Source organism: Arabidopsis thaliana, chromosome 5 (genome assembly GCF_000001735.4).
Source record: "Arabidopsis thaliana chromosome 5, partial sequence".
Classification (NCBI taxonomy): domain Eukaryota; kingdom Viridiplantae; phylum Streptophyta; class Magnoliopsida; order Brassicales; family Brassicaceae; genus Arabidopsis; species Arabidopsis thaliana.
This window is the reverse complement of record NC_003076.8, coordinates 10,296,248-10,317,248: the sequence shown is the minus strand read 5'-3', so window position 1 is coordinate 10,317,248 and position 21,001 is coordinate 10,296,248. Positions and strand designations below refer to the sequence as shown.

Below are 21,001 nucleotides of genomic sequence, written 5' to 3'. Positions count from 1 at the left end.
AGTTAAGTAAATTTGTTTACCCCTTTTTAAAAAATTTATTGTGTGATTTTCAGAATCAACAAGGATAAAAATAAAATAAAGAGTCTAGTTATGTGGCTTGATGAATAGAAAGCTTTCTGAGATTAGAAATCTTCATCTTGTTCAAGGTCTTGATAGCATCATCGACTCTCCCTACCTTAACATAACCATTGATCATTGCTCTGAATGTTGAAACATCAGGTCCTGCCAACAAGTCATCACCGTCAACGTCGGCAAACATGTCGGCAAAGAGTTTCTCTGCCTCCAACATGTTTCCTTGTTGGCAGAGACTCGCGATCATCCTGGTATAACACGTTCTTCTCACTCGCTCAAACGGGATAGTCTTTTCGCCGAAAAAACCCTCCTTGGACATTATTATGCCAACCGTCTCGGAATCACAGATTTCTATCATATCTAAGAACAATTCCCAGGCCTCTGTTTTCCTACCGTGCTCCACAAGGCATTTCAAAACTCCGTTTCCGGAAATGGTGTTGAGCAATTCAGCATGTTCGAGAGTTGCGAAAATCTCCATAGCCTCCTCGTCTTTGCCTTGCTTGAACCAGTAGTCCATAAACGAAACGTTGAAGATTGCAATCGCCTTGTGATAGTTTCGCCATGGAAGTTTACTATTCGGTCCTTTCAATTCCTCGAAGATTTGGCTAGCCCTTACGAATTTGCCTTTATCCAGAAACCCTCGAATCAGAATGTCGTATACGGCGAAATCACAGCGGCTCATGGATCTCACTACATCACAAGCTTCATCTAATCTTTTAGCACCGACCAAGGCTTTCGTCAGTATCCTGTACGTCTCGATCCCTGGAGCTAAACTCCCGTCGAGCAAAATGTGGCGGTAGAGCTCAAGAGCGTGGTCGACGCTGCCTTGGTCGCAGTGTGCTTTGATGATGAGATTGCAGGAGAGCATGTTTGGGAGAGTCTGAGACTCGTTGAAAAAGTAATCGAACAGAGAGATGGCTTCGTCGTACCCAACGAATGATTGCTTGGTTGGTCCCTTAATAAGTCTGTCGTATTATATCGCCTCCAGATCAATCTTCTGAAACATCAGCAGTAACAGAGATGAAATATTAGTACCTTTGCCAGGGAATACTTAAGAATGAACGACTCTCCAATGTCCAATAATAAACAAGATCCCTAGAAGCATACACTTTGTGTTTGATCTACTGTATATAAGCCATCATCTTGCTGCAGATTGAGAATCAAATACACCACTCTGTTCGGCTTGTGTTTGGATTTCGGACGCACACAATCTGTAATATCTTATTTGCATGGAAAATTCAGGGGTATATATTAGGGCCTGTTTATGAGAGAGTTAAGCATAATGTTAGTTTATAATTGAGTTTGGTAATATGTTATTTGATTATTAAGTTTCTATGTTATAGCAAAAGGTGGTTGTAAGAGTCGTAACTTTAGTTTGGGCAGTTTATCTTAGTTTCAACAGTCACAATGTTTAGTTTGGTCGGTTATGTACCTAAGACCTGTACATAAGTGTGTGTATCTAGTCGAGTAAAACAACAAGTTTCATTTTTAATAAAACAAAGTTTTGTTCTTGTCTTCTTTACAAGAAAAGAGACAAATGTCTCTGAGACAAATGTCTCTTACTCTGTTTTTGCTTTTCTCTCAATATTCCAACACATAACGGATGTACCCATTTTTATAGAGGTAAGCATTGTGTCTTTCACTCTTACACTAAACTTCCACTTTTTGGCTCTGCAGCCTGTATGCCTTTCCCATTCACTTGGTGACTGCTTCCTTGACCCACATGAACCACACTTGCACTTAACCACACTTGCACTCAATTCTGAAAACAATAGTCCCAAGATAAAAGTGTTGTTCTAATCTCTGGAACAACAAGAGAATGATAACAGAGGCCTAGGATAGAACGCAGAATTGTCGTTTTCAGATAAAAAAAAAAATATATGCCATTACAGACTACAGTAATCGCATCAGGCAGCTCAGTCCTGTCGTCTTTTCTGTAGACCTGTCCCAAAGAGGTTGTGAAGAGGATATTTTGCAAATTAAAGAATTAACAATAGAACAGTGCAAATAATAAAAGCAGGAGAACACATTTTTTCCAGAAGACTAAAGTGAGAGAACATAAGATGTTAACAACATACTTGAACACTGAATTCTGTTCTTCTAATATTGTTGGCGCAAGCTCATGTTGGATTTTACAATCAGGGCAATAGTAATTGTTGTGCTGATAACCAAATTAGAACAGTCATTCGACAATAGTCTTTCATACTTACAAAATCAAAACATAAGATGCACGGCGATGTATAACTGCACCTTAAAGCGCTCATTCGTAATGTTGTCGCATTCAGCATGAACCCGTCCCATACGTTACACCCATCACAACATACCTACTACATCAAATCAAGCCAGCTACATGGATGCAATAGTTTATTACTCAGGTCAGTAATTCACCAAACATGGTCAAAGAGATTCTCACCCAATCTCTATCATCTGGAGGGTGCCATATTCTCTTGCAGATGCCACAATACTGATTGGATTTCCGCAACTGTTACAAAAATTTGGATTCAATTCCTTTTGATCAAAGAAAACTGAAGAGTGAGGAAATTTTGATAAGAACCTTTGAACAGTATTTGCATAAAAGCTCTTCCGGCTGTGAGTCTTTAGTCCTTTTTAGAGATTTTAATGGCATTACTGAGCCACAAGCGTCGCGTGTCCTTATGTCCTCATGACATGAACCCTACACAGTAAGTAAATAAGCAAATCGTTTAGGGGGTGTATTCCCAATAACTGTACGTCCATGCCTATGCAGTATGTATAAATGCCTTCATGACGTAGAACAGAAAGTATATCACCAGACGCAGATGCTACAGGATGCTTACAGAACTGATTATGAATTATACAGGATGCTTATAGAACTGTTCAGAATTGATTTACTTTTGTCTTCCCAAATCAATTAGAAGAGCAAACCTGAACATCTAACCCAAAAAAAAAAAAAAAAAAGGAATATGCGTCAAGGAAACGTGCCTGAAATCTAGAAGCAGGTCCATAGTCCTGGTCGGATTCCGTCGCAGAGGAATCTGGGGAGCTGATTTCAGCATCTACACAATTACCGTCGACCCCATTTTCTGCTAAAACTGCTTCCTCTAGTGCCTTCTTAAATTCACTTGGCTTGAAATTGAACAAGTTTCTCTGATCCTGAAATCTGAAGAGATGAAAGGCTATGATAGGTTACGGGTGACGTTGGCTGGTGTGAGAAGAAGGGCGAGATCAAATGGAAGGAAAGGCAGAGCTCGTGAGAAGTTCCTGAGGAAGCTTCTATTTAAAAGTGGCTAAGGCACAGAAAGACAGCTCGCCCGCTCGGCACAGAAAGACAGCTCGCCAGCTCGCCAACTGTGTCGTTTTACTTTTGGGTTATCGAAATGTTGCGTTTTGTATTGAGTCTCAGTAGATGCTATTTAAGGAACCTTCCCTTTTAGGGTTTTGTTATCAAATAAACAATCAACAACATTAATCTTCAAATTCTCTCTCTCATCTACACTCTCCGCCGTTCAAGGTGCATTTCCTATTGTCTTGTTATTTTATCAGTCTTAGTCTTTTTCTTGTCTTCGATAGGGTCAGACCTTATCATTGGTGCTTCTTCATTGTAGAGACCGATGGCTCCACCGTTACCTAAAGCCACCGCATCTGATACCGCCGTCGAGTCACCTGAACTCGGCTCGACAACAACACCACCACCTGAGGAACCTCCGCCAGCTCCACATTTGGACACACGAGTAGACAAAGTGGAGAAAGAGATGACTTATGTCAGCGAGGCTCTAACCCAGATCCTTAGAAATCAGATCTTTGGGGTTACGCGTGAGGGAAGTGCAGCTCCGATAGGGTTCTCCACTCCGACACCGGCACTGCCTTTACAAGCTTCATACCCACAACATCTGGAAGGACCGAATAGAGGAGTCCGTTTTTCTTCTCCAGCTCCGGCGTTACCAGTCTACACCTCTCATCCTCAACACTTGGAGGTACAGAACAGAGAGACTCTGTTTTCCGGCACAAATCAACGGGACACACACCCTCGGCCCTTACTCTTTGACCAGTCGCGATACCAGGCGTCGACTTCAGAGATACCTCGACTTCCAGCTTCACCCTTCGAACCGCGTCGCTTTCACTCGTCACCATTAGAACCACCAGGGTTTCAGCTGAATGCCTCCACGGGTCTTCCATCATCTTCAGGTTTTCCATCTAATCCTTCCACGGGGTTTCAGACTACTCCAACCTTCCAAACACAGACGTTTCCGCCTCAATCTGCGCCACATCAACCTCGGTTTGAAGCAGCCCCGCCTAGGACTGTGGATTATCCGGCTTATGAAGGAGGCAATGCCGACGATTGGTTGTTCCGGCTAGAACAGTGCTTCTTATCCAATCGCACCCCAGAGGAAGAAAAACTGGAAAAGGCTGTGTCTTGTTTAACAGGAGCATCAGTTACATGGTGGCGCTGCTCTAAGGACAGAGAACAAATCTATACCTGGAGGGAATTTCAAGAAAAGTTCAGGTTACGTTTTCGACCAAGCAGAGGCAGTTCTGCTGTGGATCATCTCTTCAACGTGAGACAGACAGGAACCGTGGAGGAATACAGAGAACGTTTTGAAGAGCTCACAGTCGACTTACCCCATGTCACATCTGACATATTGGAATCTGCATTCCTCAATGGACTGAGAAGAAGTCTTCGAGACCAGGTAGTTCGCTGTAGGCCAGTGAATCTTGCAGATATTGTTGAGATAGCTAAACTCATTGAGTCACAAGAGCGGAATGCTGTTAGTTACCAAGTGCGAAATCAAGCTAGAACCAACACAGCTCCATTCAACAATCAGGTCTCCACAGGATCTAGAGTGGTAGACCGTGCTCCAACGAGACAACCCTTCATTCCTAGTAGGGATACAACTCGTGCTTCAGGCAGTGGGGAAGCCAGGAACTCAAACCCGTGCCGCTACAGTGGAGATAGATGGTTTCAAGGCCATAAATGCAAACCATAAAAGCTCAAGGGTCTAGCCATAACAGAAGAGGTTGAAGAGGAGAGTCCTCTAATTGAAGAGTTGAATGAACCACTGACAGAAGAAGAAGGGGATCCAGAACCTGCAGAAGGTTTCAAGGTAATGACACTCAGCTCCTTGAATGATGAGTCTCATGAGCAGTCAATGAAAATGAGGGGATACATTGGCAACACCAAAGTGGTGTTATTGGTTGATTCAGGAGCAACTTGCAACTTCATTAGTGAGGCTTTGGTAAGAGAGAAAGGATGGTTAGTGACTCAAACTCGCAGTTTTGGAGTTAAAGTTGGTGGAGGCAGAATCATCAAAAGTAGTGGGAAGTGTGTCGATATACCACTAGAGGTCCAAGGAATTGAGTTTGTAGAAGACTACTACTTATTTGACTTGGGAGATTTGGATTTGGTTCTGGGATTTTCTTGGTTGGCAGGACTAGGAGAAACAAGAGCCAACTGGAGAGATTTGAGGATCAGTTGGCAGATAGGTCGCACATGGGTATCCTTATACGGCGACCCGGATCTATGTAGAGGACAAATTTCGATGAGGTCTATGGAAAGAGTTATCAAATACACTGGAACTGCATATCTCTTGGAACTAGCATCTTTGTTTGAAAGCAAGAAACAGGAAGAGCAAACAGCCTTGCAGCCTGCAATCCAGAGGCTTTTGGATCAGTACCAAGGGGTTTTTCAAACTCCACAGCTACTGCCACCAGTTCGCAACAGAGAACACGCCATTACCTTACAAGAAGGGTCTTCACCAGTCAATCTCCGACCATACATGTATTCTTTTGCTCAAAAGAATGAGATAGAGAAGCTTGTGCGTGAAATGTTGAATGCTCAGATTATAAGACCTAGCGTGAGTCCATATTCAAGTCCAGTTCTCCTAGTGAAAAAGAAAGATGGAGGATGGCACTTCTGCGTTGATTATAGAGCATTGAATGAAGCTACAATACCCGATAGGTATCCGATTCCTGTTATAGAAGAGCTATTGGATGAACTGAAAGGAGCCACAGTGTTTTCAAAGTTGGATCTTAAATCAGCCTATTTCCAGATAAGGATGAAACTAAGTGATGTGGAGAAGACTGCCTTCAAGACACATGAGGGCCATTATGAATTTTTGGTAATGCCATTTGGCTTGACCAACGACCCCTCCACCTTTCAAAGCGTCATGAATGACCTATTCAGGCCATACTTGCGAAAGTTCGTCTTGGTTTTCTTCGATGATATACTAGTTTATAGTCATGATATGAAGACACATTTGAAGCATTTGGAAACCGTCTTACAGCTACTGCATCTTCATCAGTTCTATGCCAATTTTAAAAAGTGCACATTTGGAAGCACTAGGATCTCATATTTGGGACACATTATCTCTGAGCAAGGAGTCGCAGCAGATCCAGAAAAGGTGGAAGCAATGCTCCAATGGCCTTTACCTAAATCTGTGACTGAGTTAAGAGGCTTCCTAGGACTCACTGGCTACTATCGCCGATTTGTCAAGAATTACGGCCAAATAGCCAGACCACTCACAGATCAGTTAAAAAAGAACAGTTTTGATTGGAATGAGGCAGCTACTTCTGCATTTCAGGCTCTCAAAGCAGCTGTTTCAGCACTACCTGTGCTAGTGTTACCGGATTTCCAGCAGGAGTTTACTGTGGAAACGGATGCATCAGGGATGGGGATTGGAGCAGTACTGTCACAGAATAAGAGGCCTATTGCATTTCTCAGCCAAGCCTTCTCCAGTCAAGGCAGAATAAGGTCAGTTTATGAACGTGAACTGTTAGCCATAGTGAAAGCTGTCACAAAGTGGAAGCATTACCTATCAAGTAAAGAATTCATTATCAAGACAGATCACGCAGCCTCAGACATTTGTTGGAACAGAAGTCGGTGTCCACAATACAGCAGAGATGGGCGTCTAAGTTGAGTGGACTGAAGTATAGGATCGAATATAAACCAGGAGTTGACAATAAGGTAGCTGATGCACTCTCAAGGAGACCTCCAACTGAGGCTCTCTCACAGCTCACTATAACTGGTCCTCCTACTATCGACTTGACTGCACTAAAGGCAGAAATTCAGCAGGATCATGAGTTGAGCCAGATACTTAAGAATTGGGCACAAGGGGACCACCATGATTCTGACTTCACTGTGGCAGATGGCTTGATTTACAGAAAAGGCTGTTTGGTAATTCCTGTAGGATCTCCCTTCATTCCAAAGATGCTAGAGAAGTTCCACACCAGTCCTATTGGAGGTCATGAAGGTGCCCTTAAGACATTCAAACGACTCACAAGCGAAGTATACTGGAGAGGGTTGCGGAAAGACGTGGTTAACTACATCAAGGGATGCCAAATCTGTCAAGAGAATAAATACTCTACCCTCTCTCCAGCCGGTTTACTATCACCTCTCCCTATTCCACAACAGATTTGGAGTGATGTCAGCTTGGACTTTGTAGAAGGGTTGCCAAGCTCTAACAGGTTTAACTGTATATTGGTAGTGGTGGATAGATTAAGTAAGTACAGTCATTTCATTCCACTTAAACATCCATTCACTGCCAAGACTGTAGCTGAGGCCTTCATAAGAGATGTAGTCAAGCTACATGGCTTCCCAAACACACTGGTTTCGGACAGGGACAGGATTTTCCTGAGCGGATTCTGGTCTGAGTTGTTTAAGCTGCAGGGCACGGGGATACAGAAGAGTACAGCCTATCACCCACAAACTGATGGGCAGACCGAGGTTGTTAACAGATGTCTTGAGTCTTATTTGCGATGCTTTGCAGGGAGGAGGCCTACATCGTGGTTTCAGTGGTTACCTTGGGCAGAATACTGGTACAACACCTCGTACCATTCAGCCACCAAAACCACTCCCTTTCAAGCAGTCTATGGCAGAGAACCACCAGTTCTGCTCAGGTATGGCGATATTCCAACCAATAATGCGAATGTAGAGGAGTTACTTAAGGATAGGGATGGAATGCTGGTTGAATTAAGAGAGAACTTGGAGATAGCTCAAGCTCAAATGAAAAAGGCTGCTGATAAAAGTCGACGTGATGTAGCGTTTGAAATTGATGAATGGGTTTACTTGAAGCTGCGTCCTTATAGGCAAAGTTCTGTGGCTCATAGGAAGAATGAAAAGCTGTCCCAGCGCTACTTCGGTCCATTTTAAAGTGCTGCAACGCATAGGTCAGGTCGCTTACAAGCTCCAACTACCCGAACACAGCACAATTCACCCGGTGTTCCATGTATCTCAACTGAAAAGGGCTGTACCTCCGTCATTCACCCCGCAGGAACTTCCCAAGATACTATCACCCACACTGGAATGGAACACAGGACCTGAGAAGCTGCTAGATATCCGACAGAGCAACACAAATTCAGGACCAAAGGTGCTGGTACAGTGGTCTGGATTATCAACCTTGGAATCAACTTGGGAGCCGCTCCTCACTTTGGTGCAGCAGTACCCGGACTTCGACCTTGAGGACAAGGTCAGTCTTCTGCGCGGGAGCATTGATAGGTTACGAGTGACGTTGGCTGGTGTGAGAAGAAGGGCGAGATCAAATGGAAGGAAAGGCAGAGCTCGTAAGAAGTTCCTGAGGAAGCTTCTATTTAAAAGTGGCTAAGGCACAGAAAGACAGCTCGCCAGCTCGGCACAGAAAGACAGCTCGCCAGCTCGCCAACTGTGTCGTTTTACTTTTGGGTTATCGAAATGTTGCGTTTTGTATTGAGTCTCAGTAGATGCTATTTAAGGAACCTTCCCTTTTAGGGTTTTGTTATCAAATAAACAATCAACAACATTAATCTTGAAATTCTCTCTCTCATCTACACTCTCCGCCGTTCAAGGTGCATTTCCTATTGTCTTGTTATTTTATCAGTCTTAGTCTTTTTCTTGTCTTCGATAGGGTCAGACCTTATCAGGCTACTAAGGAACCAGAAACAAAGAGACATGTGTGAAAAAATTGGATTCAATTTAAAACAAATGACACAAAAACGAAAACACAATGGTTAAAATTGACTTTTTATTTTCCGTGACTTGGTTGGGGTGTTTTTCCAAATAAAGAAGACATAATTTATGAAATTACTAATAAGGATTGTAACAGCTTCGTCCTCTACCGTTGTCGCTACTTTGTTTGCTGCTGCTCGAACCGCTGCATCCCCTATACGGTGGAGAAGGCCTCGGTGGTGGTTGTGGCATCGCTGCTAGTCCAGGCTGTTGCCTATTACATTTCAACACATCAGATCAGTAAACGTGTCTTATAGCAAACACATGAGATCAGTATATGGAGTATAGATAAGAACTTACAAGACGTATCGGATCCTTCCATCAGGTAACATGATTGGCATCATCGACATTCCACCAGCTGCGTGACCTCCCGCATGCATTAATGGCTACATAATTCCCACAAAATTATACTCAATTTTTTTTAACGTTTTTCTCAAGAGATAATGATTTGATTGATAAGTAGTAGAAATCTCACTTGTGAATAGGCAGAAGCTCCAAATCCACCAAGAGCACCAAGGGACTAAGAGCCATGCCATAACTAAGAAGAGGAGGATAGTTTGGTTGCAATTGTGATTTCGGAATGGAACATACCATCAATCTCATATCTTTCAGTGTTTTTCAAAGCTCGCATTACGCTTGTCCTCTCTGCGTAGTGCACAAATCCGTATCTACTGTCTTCCTTTCCTGGTTTTGCTGGTGGGATCACCACTTTCAGTATTTTCCCGTGATGTTCAAGTAATGCCTTTAGACGTTCTTGTGTTATATCTCTAGGTAAATTCTTGATGTACAATGCCTTGACCTGCAATCATTCCACACAGCTTTTCATTGTTTAGAAAGAAGAATATTTGCAGAACACGTCTCTATGATAATAATTTCTTGGTAGTGACATTTTGTTGGTAAGGTTACTGTTGCTGCTACTATAATTTATTTGTAAGATAGATTCTAAAGAAGTAAACCTGAGAGGCAGAAAAGTCTCCTTCTCCTCCACTCCTTGATTCAGCCCAGCTTACAGTTGGGGCATTATCATCAAGCTTGAAACTCGGATTTGACATTTTTGTTTTGAGTATTCAGCACATACATGGTTGTAATACTCGATGAAAGTAAATCCACGATTCCGGCCCATATTTTGTGGTTCCTGTGATTTTAACAAAACCAAATAGAAAAACTGATCAAGAAATGTATTAATTTCTACAGAAAATTCACTTTTGTAAGTTACAATTATACGTGAAGTTGAGATGAAAGTTACAGAACTAACTAGATATACACTATAGGCTGAAACTTATCCAAGTTGCAGGAGACAAACCTTTAGGAGTTCGACAATTTGAACGACTGGACCAATTCTATTTGCTGCTTTCTTAATGTCTGACTCCATCCAATTTCTAGGGACATTACCAAGAAAGAGACGATGCTTTGCTTAGGTAGTCGAACATTTTATCCTTTTACCCTATTGAATAACAATAAGTAAACAAACAAATAAGAGCCAGAAATATTCGGAAACACCAATCCATCAAAATTCTAGGTAACTATTAAGAATCAGGTCAAAGAACTTACTCTGAATACAGTGTTATTTAGATTATCAATTGCTTCAGCAGCTAAGTCCTTACATCTGAATGTTACAAATGGATAACCCTTTCCATCACCAGGTTCCTTTTCCCTCATTATCTAACCTGTTGACATCACACAACCTGAGCCACAAGCGTCGCATGTCCTTATGTCCTCATGACATGAACCCTACACAGTAATTAAATAAGCAAATCGTTTAGGGTGTGTATTCCCAATAACTGTAAAAGAGTCAGATACAAACTGTACGTCCACGCCTATGTAGTATGTATAAATGCCTTCATGACTTAGAACAGAAAGTATATCACCAGACGTAGATGCTACAGGATGCTTACCGAACTGATTATGAATTATACAGGATGCTTATAGAACTGTCAATTTATTTACTTTTTGTCTTCCCAAACCAATTAGAAGAGCAAACTTGAACATCTAACCAAAAAAAAAACGAAAAGGAATATGTGTCAACTGTCAAGAAAACGTGCCTGAAATCTAGAAGCAGGTCCATAGTCCTGGTCGGATTAAGGCGCAGAGGAATCTGGGCAGCTGATTTCAGCATCTCTACAATTATTCTCGACCCCATTTTCTGCTAAAACTGCTTCCTCAAGTGCATTCTTAAATTTGGCTTGTAATTGTACAAGTTTGTCTGATCCTGAAATCTGAAGTTATGAAAGGCTAAGGAACAGACACAAACAGACAAATATGAAAGAATACAGTAAATATGAGCGTCTCATGTACTTACTTGCCCATAAATTCCGTAAATGGATACATCAATCCTTGTCTGACCCATGCATGGTCCTGTAAATGACCATAAGTTTCAGAAAAAGATCGTATAGAAATATGATGCCTTGGTCCCTTAATAAGCCTGTGGGATATAACCTCCAGATCAATCTTCCGAAACATCAGCAGTAACAGATATGAAGTAGTAGCTGATCCGGAAACATCATCAGCAGTAAGTCAGTAACAGATCAATCTTTCCGGTCATACGAAACCAATGGATTTTCCAAACCCTCCTTCTGCAAAACTTCCATCGTACCTGATCTTCCAAAACCTTCTGCAGCCTAGAACTCACTAATTCCAAATCATCAAGACCTGATCTTCTACTCAAGACCTCGTCTTCATCAACCTCTACTTTCGCCACATTTCCAACAGAATCCAGATAGACAGTGAAAATGGGATTTGAACAAATACCACAATACTCTGCTTCAGAAGATTGGATGATTCCGTGTGTAGGAACTAGTGGTACCAAATTACTCACCTTTTCTTTGTCGGATGCTGCGATTTCATGCTCCGGAAAACCAGAATCTACCATAGCCCCATACACTTTAAACAGCACTGATAACATCTGAGATAAAACAATATTCAAGTTACTAGTTTACATAACAAACCAATTTTTACCCACAAAGAAGAGTTATATTATCCACAAGAAACATCTCTTACCAATAAGCTCTTTTCGGTTAAAAACAAACAGTCAGCATCTCTTGCATAAGTGCCTGCTCGAACTGAGCTTTTTAGTAATAAAATGTCCAACCACCATAGATAATCGTCTTCCTTATCTTCTCCATACTCGCGGTATTAGCTGACAACAGCTTGCGGACCAAACAACTCCATCTCTCTCTTGAGTTTGTTGAGTTTCTTTTCCATGAACTTCTTGTTCCTCTCTGGCAGCTTTTCCATTATATCAGCTGCGTCTTTGATTTCGTCTTCTGTAATCCATCGGTCTAAGTCTTTTCCCATGTCTCTCATAACAGCTTTCACTTCTGGATCAGTCTCTGCATTGTACAACTCAAGGAACCCACGTGACCACTTCTTCGTGTGCTGCCAGTACTCCTTTCCTGATTTTTTACCAGGTCTAACAGATCCATCACTTCCTTCTACAACAATCTTTGGCTGGCTTGAGGTAATTTCTGATGAAGGGGTGAGAGTGTTCTCAGAGGAAGCAGACTCTGATAATTCCTGATGAGAGCTCTGTTCTTCATATTTCACAGGAGATACAGATGCAGCTTTTCCAGAAAACAGTGCTTCACGCTGTTCATGATAGTTATTGAGAAACTCGGGGTTCTTATCAAGCGAAGGCCCTTTCCATCTCGGTATGATCTTTTCTAGTGGATCATACACACTGACGCCATCTGAATAATAAGAGGAAGGGAGATAGTTGAGATATATTTTGACAAGCTGATTAATGCATCATTTGTGTACGTAAGATATTGAGCAAACTTAGTCTCAATCAAAGTTGTAGAGAAGATTACCTACTCTGTAGTCCAGGTTTTCAACGTTTGAATGAATTCACTGATGCAGATGAGACAGTTTCTCATTTTCTTTCTCAACTTTCTTCTCCAAGCTTTGCAAAAATATAGCTTTATCTTCAGCATCAATCAGGTGAGATGGATCCCTACCAGCCAGCTCATTATCTCGAACACAGAAGACAATGTCTCTTAGCTTTTCGTCCTTCATCCACTCAAGCTCATCATTATATTCACTACGGTAAAGTTCTGCAATATCAGCAATCGTACCAGGCTCCTGAGTTTCTCTCTCTCTCTTGCAGCCATATAATTATCCCTAAATCCTGCTCTCAGTTTTTCAACAACAGGCTCAAATTCATGGTAGTTTTCTCTATCCAATTCTCCTTTCCTGATGGTTCTTCCTTCTCTATATGTTCAGTACCACCAGAAGAGCTTTTGGCTGATTTGAGCTCTTCTCTTTTATTTGAACTCGATCCCTTAACTGCAGTCCCAGTTTCTGAGAGTTTTTGGTAGTCATTCTTTTGGGGTTGAGAATCAACATCCTTCCCCAACGGTTCAGAAGAAGTAGACTCAAGTGCAGATTTCAAGGTTCAATTGACAGCTGCACCAAGGATTTTATTTTTGTCAACCAATTTGTGTTTTCTAGCTACACCACGCTCTTCGTCGCTCTGTTTTGGGAAGATTTCATCACTGTCTTGGGCCATCTGAGAAAGTTCCTGAGTAAGCTCTTTCTCACCACTTCTTCTTGAAAGGAACTCTTTAGCCTCTTTTACAGACCGTATGACCCGTGACTTTCGACCAGTGCTATTCTTCATCATACTTAACTGATCCTTAGTGACATCAGAAGCTTGGATGACTCCGTCTGTAGGAACTAGTGGTACCACATTACTCACCTTTTTTTTGTCAGATGCTGCCATTTCATGATTCGGAAAACCTGAATCTACCATAGCCCCATTCAACATCGGAACAGCAAAAGCAGAAAGTTCAGTGTTCTCACTGTCAGTCGAAGTTCCCAAGCGTTCATCTTTATCATCATCACCTTCACTGTGTGTCAAACCGTCATGTGGAAGACTCTTCTGTGACTGAATGCTTATATCTTCATCACTGTCGCCTGTTTCTTTGTTCACATCGCGCTTCTCCTTTTCATTAAGTTCTATGCCAGCTTCTATCTCCCGTGCTCGCCTAGCCATTACTTTGATTTCATGGATCTTATCATCAAAGTCCAGCTCAACATGAGAAGAATTCACGAGTTCCAGTTTCTTCTCTGAACCCTTAACTTTAGATATGCTACTCATAAGTTCATTCCGATCAAACTTAGGCTTCTCAAATGACATCAATGGCTTTTCCAAGCCCTCCTTGTGCAAAACTTCCACGGTACCTTTCTCCGACATATCCCTTTCCTCCCAAGCTTTCATCTTTCTCCTCATCATCTCCTTCTCCAACTCTGTACACTCAACCTCATTACTCTTCCTATACACAAGCACCTCTTCAGCAACCAGAGTCCAATGTAACCAAACAAAACAGCTCTTCCAATCGCCGGCAACTTTGGAATTAAGTCAAGACGAAGAATTGCGTTTTGGATTGAGCTAACGAAACGAAACTCTTCCTCTGAAGAAGAAGAAGAAGAAGAAACGAACTTGAGAAGAGAAGTATCCTTATGGGTCACATATTCCCCATTCTCCATTTGTTCAGCTAATTTCTTCGCATATACAAGCTTAGAACTCACTGATTCCAAATCATCAAGACCTGATCTTCTTCTACTCAAGACCTCGTCTTCATCAACCTCTACTTTCGCCACGTTTCCAACAGAATCCAGATAGACAGTGAAAATGGGATTCGAGCAAATACCACAATACCCTGTTCTTCATATTTCACAGGAGGTACAGATGCAGCTTTTCCAGAAAACAATGCTTCACGCTGTTCATGATAGTTGAGATATATTTTGACAAGCTGAGAAAACACTGATGACAAGTTCCCAAGCGTTCATTTTTATCAAATACTTCACTGTGTCGCGATGTGCAAAACTTCCACTGTAACTGATCTTACAAATCCTTGTGCTGCCTAGAACTTACTAATTCCAAATCCCCAAGACCTGATCTTCTTCTTCTACTCAAGATCTCGTCTTCATTAACCTCTACTTTCTCCACGTGTCCAACAGAATCCAGTGAAAATGGGATTCGAACCAATACCTTAAAACTCTGCTTCCTTGTTATACCGAGCAACCCAATCTTCGAGCTCATTCAGCAAATTCGAATCGTGAGCAACCCTATCTTTCAATCCCTCGGAATCATCACTGTGATCGAAATTATGGCTTTCGTTTAGAGGTTTCGTACCTTGCACAGAACATTTCGGAGTCACCGAAGATCTTTTTGGAGATGGGCAAGTTGAATCGATGTTGGTACCTCTTGTTAGTGAATCGAATTGGGACGAGAAAGCTGAATCTGATTTCCACTTTAAGTAGTCTCTTGGCCTTCGTCTCCGCCATTTTGGTGACTCTGATTGGTCAGATCGAAGAAAAAGAATCGGTCAGATCGGAGGGAGACAGAGCGAGCCTGAGACTGTACGGATCCGATCAAATGGAAGAGAAAATTAATGGAGAAAAAAACAGAATAAAACGAGTCTATCGAGAGACAAGGAAGGAACAGAGGTTCGAGAGACAGATGCAACAGAATAGGGGACAGACGGGCGTTGATAACCAAGACCTCAAAAGCAACATGTATTTTTGACTTCAAAGAAAATCTCTTCGCTTGGTTGTTACTATCATCGCTGGCGTTGACCATGTTGACTTAGTTGAGTGTCGTCGTTGAGGTATCTCCGTCGCCAACGTTGGCTCAAGCTTCTCTGAAGATGTCGCAAATACTGCCATCGGTTTACTTATCGACGTTTTCCGTCGCATCTCTGCTACCAGTCGGTTAGTTATGCAACGGTTTTGGCCACTCAAAGGAGATTATCCCCTCGGTTCCAAGGTTTGCAACATAACTTGCGAAAAAATCAAATTAGCAACAAATATTCCATTAATTGTAAATGATTCCCTCTAATTTGCAGTTGGGAAGAATGTTGGATAATTCCAACTTACTTGAGGGGCAAGTTATCTCCTTGTAGAAGATGCTAGAAGAGATACAAGAAAGGAAATTCAAGAAAGGAAATCAAGAGAAAAAGAAATACAAATAATGTCCAGTTGGATAAGATTTGTAAGTATTCCTATTCACAATAGGCAAAGGAGGTGTTTGGTTCTAGTATATATATGATCTCTATGAAGAAGAAGAAGATAACACAAGAGAGCAAAAGCATCCAAGAGGATCAAAGAGAGAGCTCAAGATGTGAGTCATCAAGAGAGATCTCAAGAGAGATCTCATGAGAGTCGAGAGAGACCTCATGAGATAAACATGAGAGTCAAGAGAGACCTCATGAGAGATATACTTAGGGGTAGCTAAGTTCTATATAGAGAGACTATGGAGAGTTGTTCCATAAGACCTAAAGAGAGATAGACTTAGGGGTAGCTAAGTTCTATATAAAGAGGCTATGGAGAGTTGTTCCATAAGACCTAAGTAAGAGGCTTTGGAGAGATGTTCCAAAGACCTAAGTTCTTGAGAGAGATTTATTTTTAAGAAGTTTCTAAATCAATATATAGAAAAGTCGTTCTTTATATCTTTCAAGTTCTTGTATTGTTGGACTACTTTGTGAATCAGTCAGCGTCTACTTCAGGATATGACGATCCTGATTTGAATCAGTATCAGAGCAAGTCGACTTTGATCTGAACGGTATCAGATGGTACCTAAGTCAAGATAAGGTGATCTTGAACTTGAGAGAAAGCGAATCGGAATCGTGGGACTAGGAAGCATTGGCTCGAAGGTAGCTACGAGGCTCAAGGCCTTTGGTTGCCAAATTTCATATAGCTCAAGAAACAGAAAACCATATGCTGTTCCATATCATTATTACATGGATATAGAGGAGATGGTAGCTAACTGTAATGCACTCATAATCTGTTGTGAATTGAATGAGAATACATTGCGTTTGATTAATAAAGATGTTTTTTCTGCTCTGGGAAAGCATGGAGTGATCGTTAACGTGGCTCTTGGGGCTATAATCGATGAGGAAGAGATGGTGAGATTGGTGGTGCTGGTTTGGATGTTTTTGAAGATGAGTCTAATGTTCCTAAGGAGCTTTTTGAATTGGATAATGTTGTTTTCTCTCCACATTGTGCTTTTATGACATTGGAAGGTCTTGAAGAACTTGGGAAAGTTGTAGTAGGGAATATTGAAGCTTTCTTCTCCAATAAACCTCTTTTAACTCCTGTTCTTTGATGGGTCTCATCGTCACGGCTAAGCAGTTGTGGGATTGATTGTACATTTCTGTTCCTTTGTTTTTCTTCTTTGTTTTAATTGTTAATGTGGGATTGATTTACATTTCAGTGTTTCTAATTATTGCTTTTTTGTTTGGCAATTTTTAGCTTATGTGTATAGGCAAATTTTAACGTATTATTTTGATAGTTCGTAATATCAATTTTTAGCTTCTTGTTTGACATTGTATTTTTCACCGACTACCGTTGGTTTATTTTTTCTTCAACATTCTTATGACTTAAGCAAGTTGTATTTTGAATGTTTCAACTATCGAACGTTAGAATTTTTAACGAGCTAACGTTAGAATTTTGACATATTTTTCATGTTTTCTTACGAGTATTGTCGTATAATTTTTTGTATGGATCGTTCGGACTATTTGTTTACATGATCGAGTGTTGTCGTATAATTAATGTTCCGACTAGCCATTCGGATTTGTAGGGAAGTTTTTTTTGTGTCATTTTGAGTTTTGTCGTTAAAAATTTTGTAAGTGTTTTTGTGTTTCGACTGGCCTACCACTCGGAGCTTATTAAGCACTTTTATTGTCATTTTGACTTTAATGTGAGTTTGTAAGTGTTATTGTGTTTCGACTACAGAGAGCGTTTTTGGCTTATATTTTGTCTTTGTAAAGTGTTTCTCAACTAGCGTTTAAGAGGAGAGATTGGCTCACGAAGCTTGAGCGTGGGAAGAGAAGGGAAATGAAGAGAGGTCATCATTATCATTGACTTCTTCAACTTGGAATCCCTCAAACCAAGCTCACAAATCTGCTTGATCTGAAGTCTCTCTAGCTCTCGAATCCTCTCGTTGTCCATTTCCCACGAGTTTCGTTTACCTGCCAGTAGAGAGAGTCTCCTTTAGCCACCTCCGCATTTTCCAGGATTGTCTCCGTCTTGAAAAGTTTATCGGGCCGGTTTATAGTTCCAATACCCGGCCCAACTATCACATGTTAACATATGATTATATTTTTAATAGTTATTCCATTACTCATTTTATTTTTTTTATTCAACTTGCAAATCATATGAAAACAACAAATGCATTGTATTTCCATCTACTTTCTAATAAACTTCTTCTTCTACATATAACATGAACAATCACAAATTCACTAACAACATACAACTTCAAAAAATAACATTACCAAAAAAAAACCGCGGGTTACGCCCTAGTAGACCTAAATCCGGATATAACACATTGGAGTTATTTATAAAATTGCATAATCTTAAGAAACAAAAAAAAATCTTAATGTCCTTTTTCCTTGGGAATATCTGAGGAAAGTTATTTCTCTCAATAATATATTGATGCTCATAATTTGAAGGAACAACAAAATGACCAAATAATTTTACCAAAAGCTCACTCTAGAAATAAAAGCCCATATATAGTAGAATCTAACTGAACAATGAAAATTAATAAGTCCATTTTGGTAGTAACCCACTAAGTTGATGAAAATTGAATATAATTAAAGTTGCATGATTTCATGTCGCCACTGATAAAGGTCAGATCACTAGAAGGACAACCAGAGTTGCATGATTTCGATTGCCGTCTTAGGGGTTTGAAAGATGACTAGTTCTTTCTTCCATTAACCATGAGATTTTGACGGAAACCTAGACGAATCTTTGGTGTGTTGGATTAATCATGTTATTTATTAGTTAATAGTGATCAACCTTAACTTAAATCATAGTAAGAGGAGTCATTCAACTAATGGAACAGAACACATTGAATTAGTTGGTTTTTAAAGGTTTCCTCCTCCGATTCATATAAACAATATGCCTCTCAAAGATGCCAGGATATTTAATGGCATTGTATTAGTTTAGATTGTTTGCATGCATTTACATTAATGAATATTCTTTTCAAATTAATCTTAAATCAGTTTTCCTTTAGGTACTTTGTAATTTTAAATTTCAAAAAGTAGACAATCTTTCAAATTACGTTTGGAGTTTGTAAAAATAGTTTATAAAACTGAAAAGGAATTTTAAAGAGGATTAGTTTTCTTTAGTGAAATGCAAAGCAAGTAAATTACTTTTCAAATGCATAAATCTCTATAGAGATTTATGTCTATCAAGAATGTCATAATATTAATCTAAGTAATATTATAAAGTAGAAAGAGGAAAACTCAAACTATATAGCTATTTTTGCAACTTCTTATCTTATACTTTAAATAAAAAAACACTTAATCTCGCGAAATCAAAAATAAAATGCAGTATAATCATCATATGTAGTTTTGAAGAGTTTTTTTGTCACATACATTAAATTTTCAAAATATAAGAATAAATTAACTTGGAATTCTCTTTACAAGAACTTTGATATAATATTTCTTATATCATAATATTATAAATTTGAAGATAGTACTAATAAATTATATTGCGCATTACTTTTAGTTTAACTTATAATTTTATGAAAATATATCATATAATTATTATAAAAATACATTTTGGAAGGTTATTTTGCAGAAAATCTAAGTATAAACGATATATTATATATTCCCGGTATAATTCTTGCAATAGAAGAGATTAGATTCAAATTAAAATTGAACACAAATCCAATGACATCGTCAATACAAGTATGATTAAGTATTTTTCTCTAGAAAGACTCAAACAAAACGGATCATTGTGACCTTGTGAATAGAGATACATATGATTAGAGACAAAACATGAATTTAATTAGATTTACAAGATTTCACATATAATGTGACGTATTTGAACAAGAAGTAGATGTGAAAGTAATTTAAGCCGACATTAGAAAAAGAAGAAAGCAAGAATTGCACGTACCTCGTCCTAATAGTGATTCCATGATCCAATACAATCGCTGACGCAATAACGACAAGTCGACAAAAGAAAAAGAGGTGCACCATAAATAGGTGGACCTGAGAAGCAGATGAGTAGAACTTAAAAGACAAAATCAATGGGGTCATAAATAAACAAATTGTAAGAAATAATCATAATAAATTAATAAAAGAGAGGACCCAGTTCCTGCATGTATTCACGTGCCCTGCCATTCTCGCTTGCCGTTTATTACACTATCATCTGCATCTGCTTCTGCATAGGATTCTAATGTACCTCCAAAATTTCTATATTTATTTTTCCAAAAATATTATAAAGTATCACAATAATGACAAGAACAATTGATGTAAAAATAAGACAAAGCACAATTAATTTATGTATATTTCCCTATAAAATAATGTAATTGTACATGTTGGTAGTCTCTAGAGATGAAAAAATAGATCACTCGTACCGGATGTTGTTTGATACTCTATCTGGTTTATATTAAGTTATGCATTTGTAGTAAATTTTATTGTTTCAGATTAAATGTGGCTCTCAATATTCTATGTAGTGTTTCTTTTCTACTCATTTATTGTTATAATAAAATAATAATTTTTTTTGTTTAAGACTTGATTGTTTGATTGATGATTATTAAAATTTGGATACTCCTTTATTTTATTTTTGTTAACCGGGGAATATAATATCAAATTCCATACTAATTTCAGCTTCCATTTCAATAAAAAAAATTTACCACTAAAAGCATCTGCCGATGGTTAAAATATGGAGAGCAAGATTTTTTCTGAAGCATTTGAAAAATCGATTCTAGCCTAAATTCATAACTACACACCTCAAACGGTACTAATAGTCCATCATATCTTGTTTAATTATAATAATAAGCTTTTGGAAAATGAAAGACTATCATCTAATAACTTAATTGATTTTGTTGTAAGAGTTGTAATAAAAGAAGTTTAAATTGTTGATTACTAATGATTAATATAACCTATTGGTTGTCACTTGTTAGTCGACTGTAAAAGTCTGTAACTAAAAAAATAAAAGAGTCAATTTATATATATTATCAATTTA

The 21,001-nt window shown here is 39.4% G+C and overlaps 3 protein-coding genes, 1 long non-coding RNA gene and 2 pseudogenes across 6 annotated transcripts; 3 read left to right on the top strand and 3 right to left on the bottom strand.

Moving 5' to 3' along the window:
- Window positions 1–88: 88 nt before the first annotated feature.
- Window positions 89–3,131, bottom strand: AT5G28340 (Tetratricopeptide repeat (TPR)-like superfamily protein; the record flags this gene model as incomplete). Its single annotated transcript, NM_122717.3, has 6 exons — window positions 89–1,037; window positions 1,722–1,805; window positions 2,323–2,396; window positions 2,486–2,554; window positions 2,627–2,746; window positions 3,120–3,131. 6 exons carry the CDS (start codon window positions 3,129–3,131, stop codon window positions 89–91), a joined length of 1,308 nt encoding a protein of 435 aa, NP_198186.3.
- Window positions 3,132–3,662: 531 nt separating this feature from the next.
- On the top strand, window positions 3,663–8,648 carry AT5G28335 (annotated as a pseudogene; the record flags this gene model as incomplete). The annotated part of the gene is made up of 1 exon: window positions 3,663–8,648.
- A 291-nt stretch (window positions 8,649–8,939) lies between these two features.
- On the bottom strand, window positions 8,940–11,683 carry AT5G28330 (annotated as a pseudogene). The gene is made up of 8 exons: window positions 11,328–11,683; window positions 11,071–11,244; window positions 10,580–10,759; window positions 10,332–10,472; window positions 9,985–10,163; window positions 9,504–9,827; window positions 9,329–9,414; window positions 8,940–9,242 (listed from the first exon to the last, which is right to left on the bottom strand).
- On the bottom strand, window positions 11,107–15,313 carry AT5G28320 (embryo defective protein; the record flags this gene model as incomplete). Its single annotated transcript, NM_122715.5, has 12 exons — window positions 11,107–11,244; window positions 11,622–11,930; window positions 12,026–12,087; window positions 12,184–12,714; window positions 12,982–13,115; window positions 13,174–13,324; window positions 13,436–14,294; window positions 14,351–14,611; window positions 14,677–14,789; window positions 14,897–14,969; window positions 15,052–15,121; window positions 15,231–15,313. 12 exons carry the CDS (start codon window positions 15,311–15,313, stop codon window positions 11,107–11,109), a joined length of 2,784 nt encoding a protein of 927 aa, NP_198184.5.
- Window positions 15,314–15,404: 91 nt separating this feature from the next.
- Window positions 15,405–17,132, top strand: AT5G28310 (NAD(P)-binding Rossmann-fold superfamily protein; the record flags this gene model as incomplete). Its single annotated transcript, NM_122714.1, has 6 exons — window positions 15,405–15,544; window positions 15,624–15,739; window positions 16,486–16,570; window positions 16,638–16,785; window positions 16,879–16,932; window positions 16,974–17,132. The coding sequence occupies 6 exons, from the start codon at window positions 15,405–15,407 to the stop codon at window positions 17,130–17,132; spliced, it is 702 nt and encodes a 233-aa protein (NP_198183.1).
- Window positions 17,133–17,650: 518 nt separating this feature from the next.
- Window positions 17,651–18,116, top strand: AT5G04725. The gene is made up of 2 exons (NR_142781.1): window positions 17,651–17,734; window positions 17,799–18,116. It is a non-coding gene; the product is annotated as an other RNA (long non-coding RNA).
- The last annotated feature ends 2,885 nt before the right edge of the window (window positions 18,117–21,001 follow it).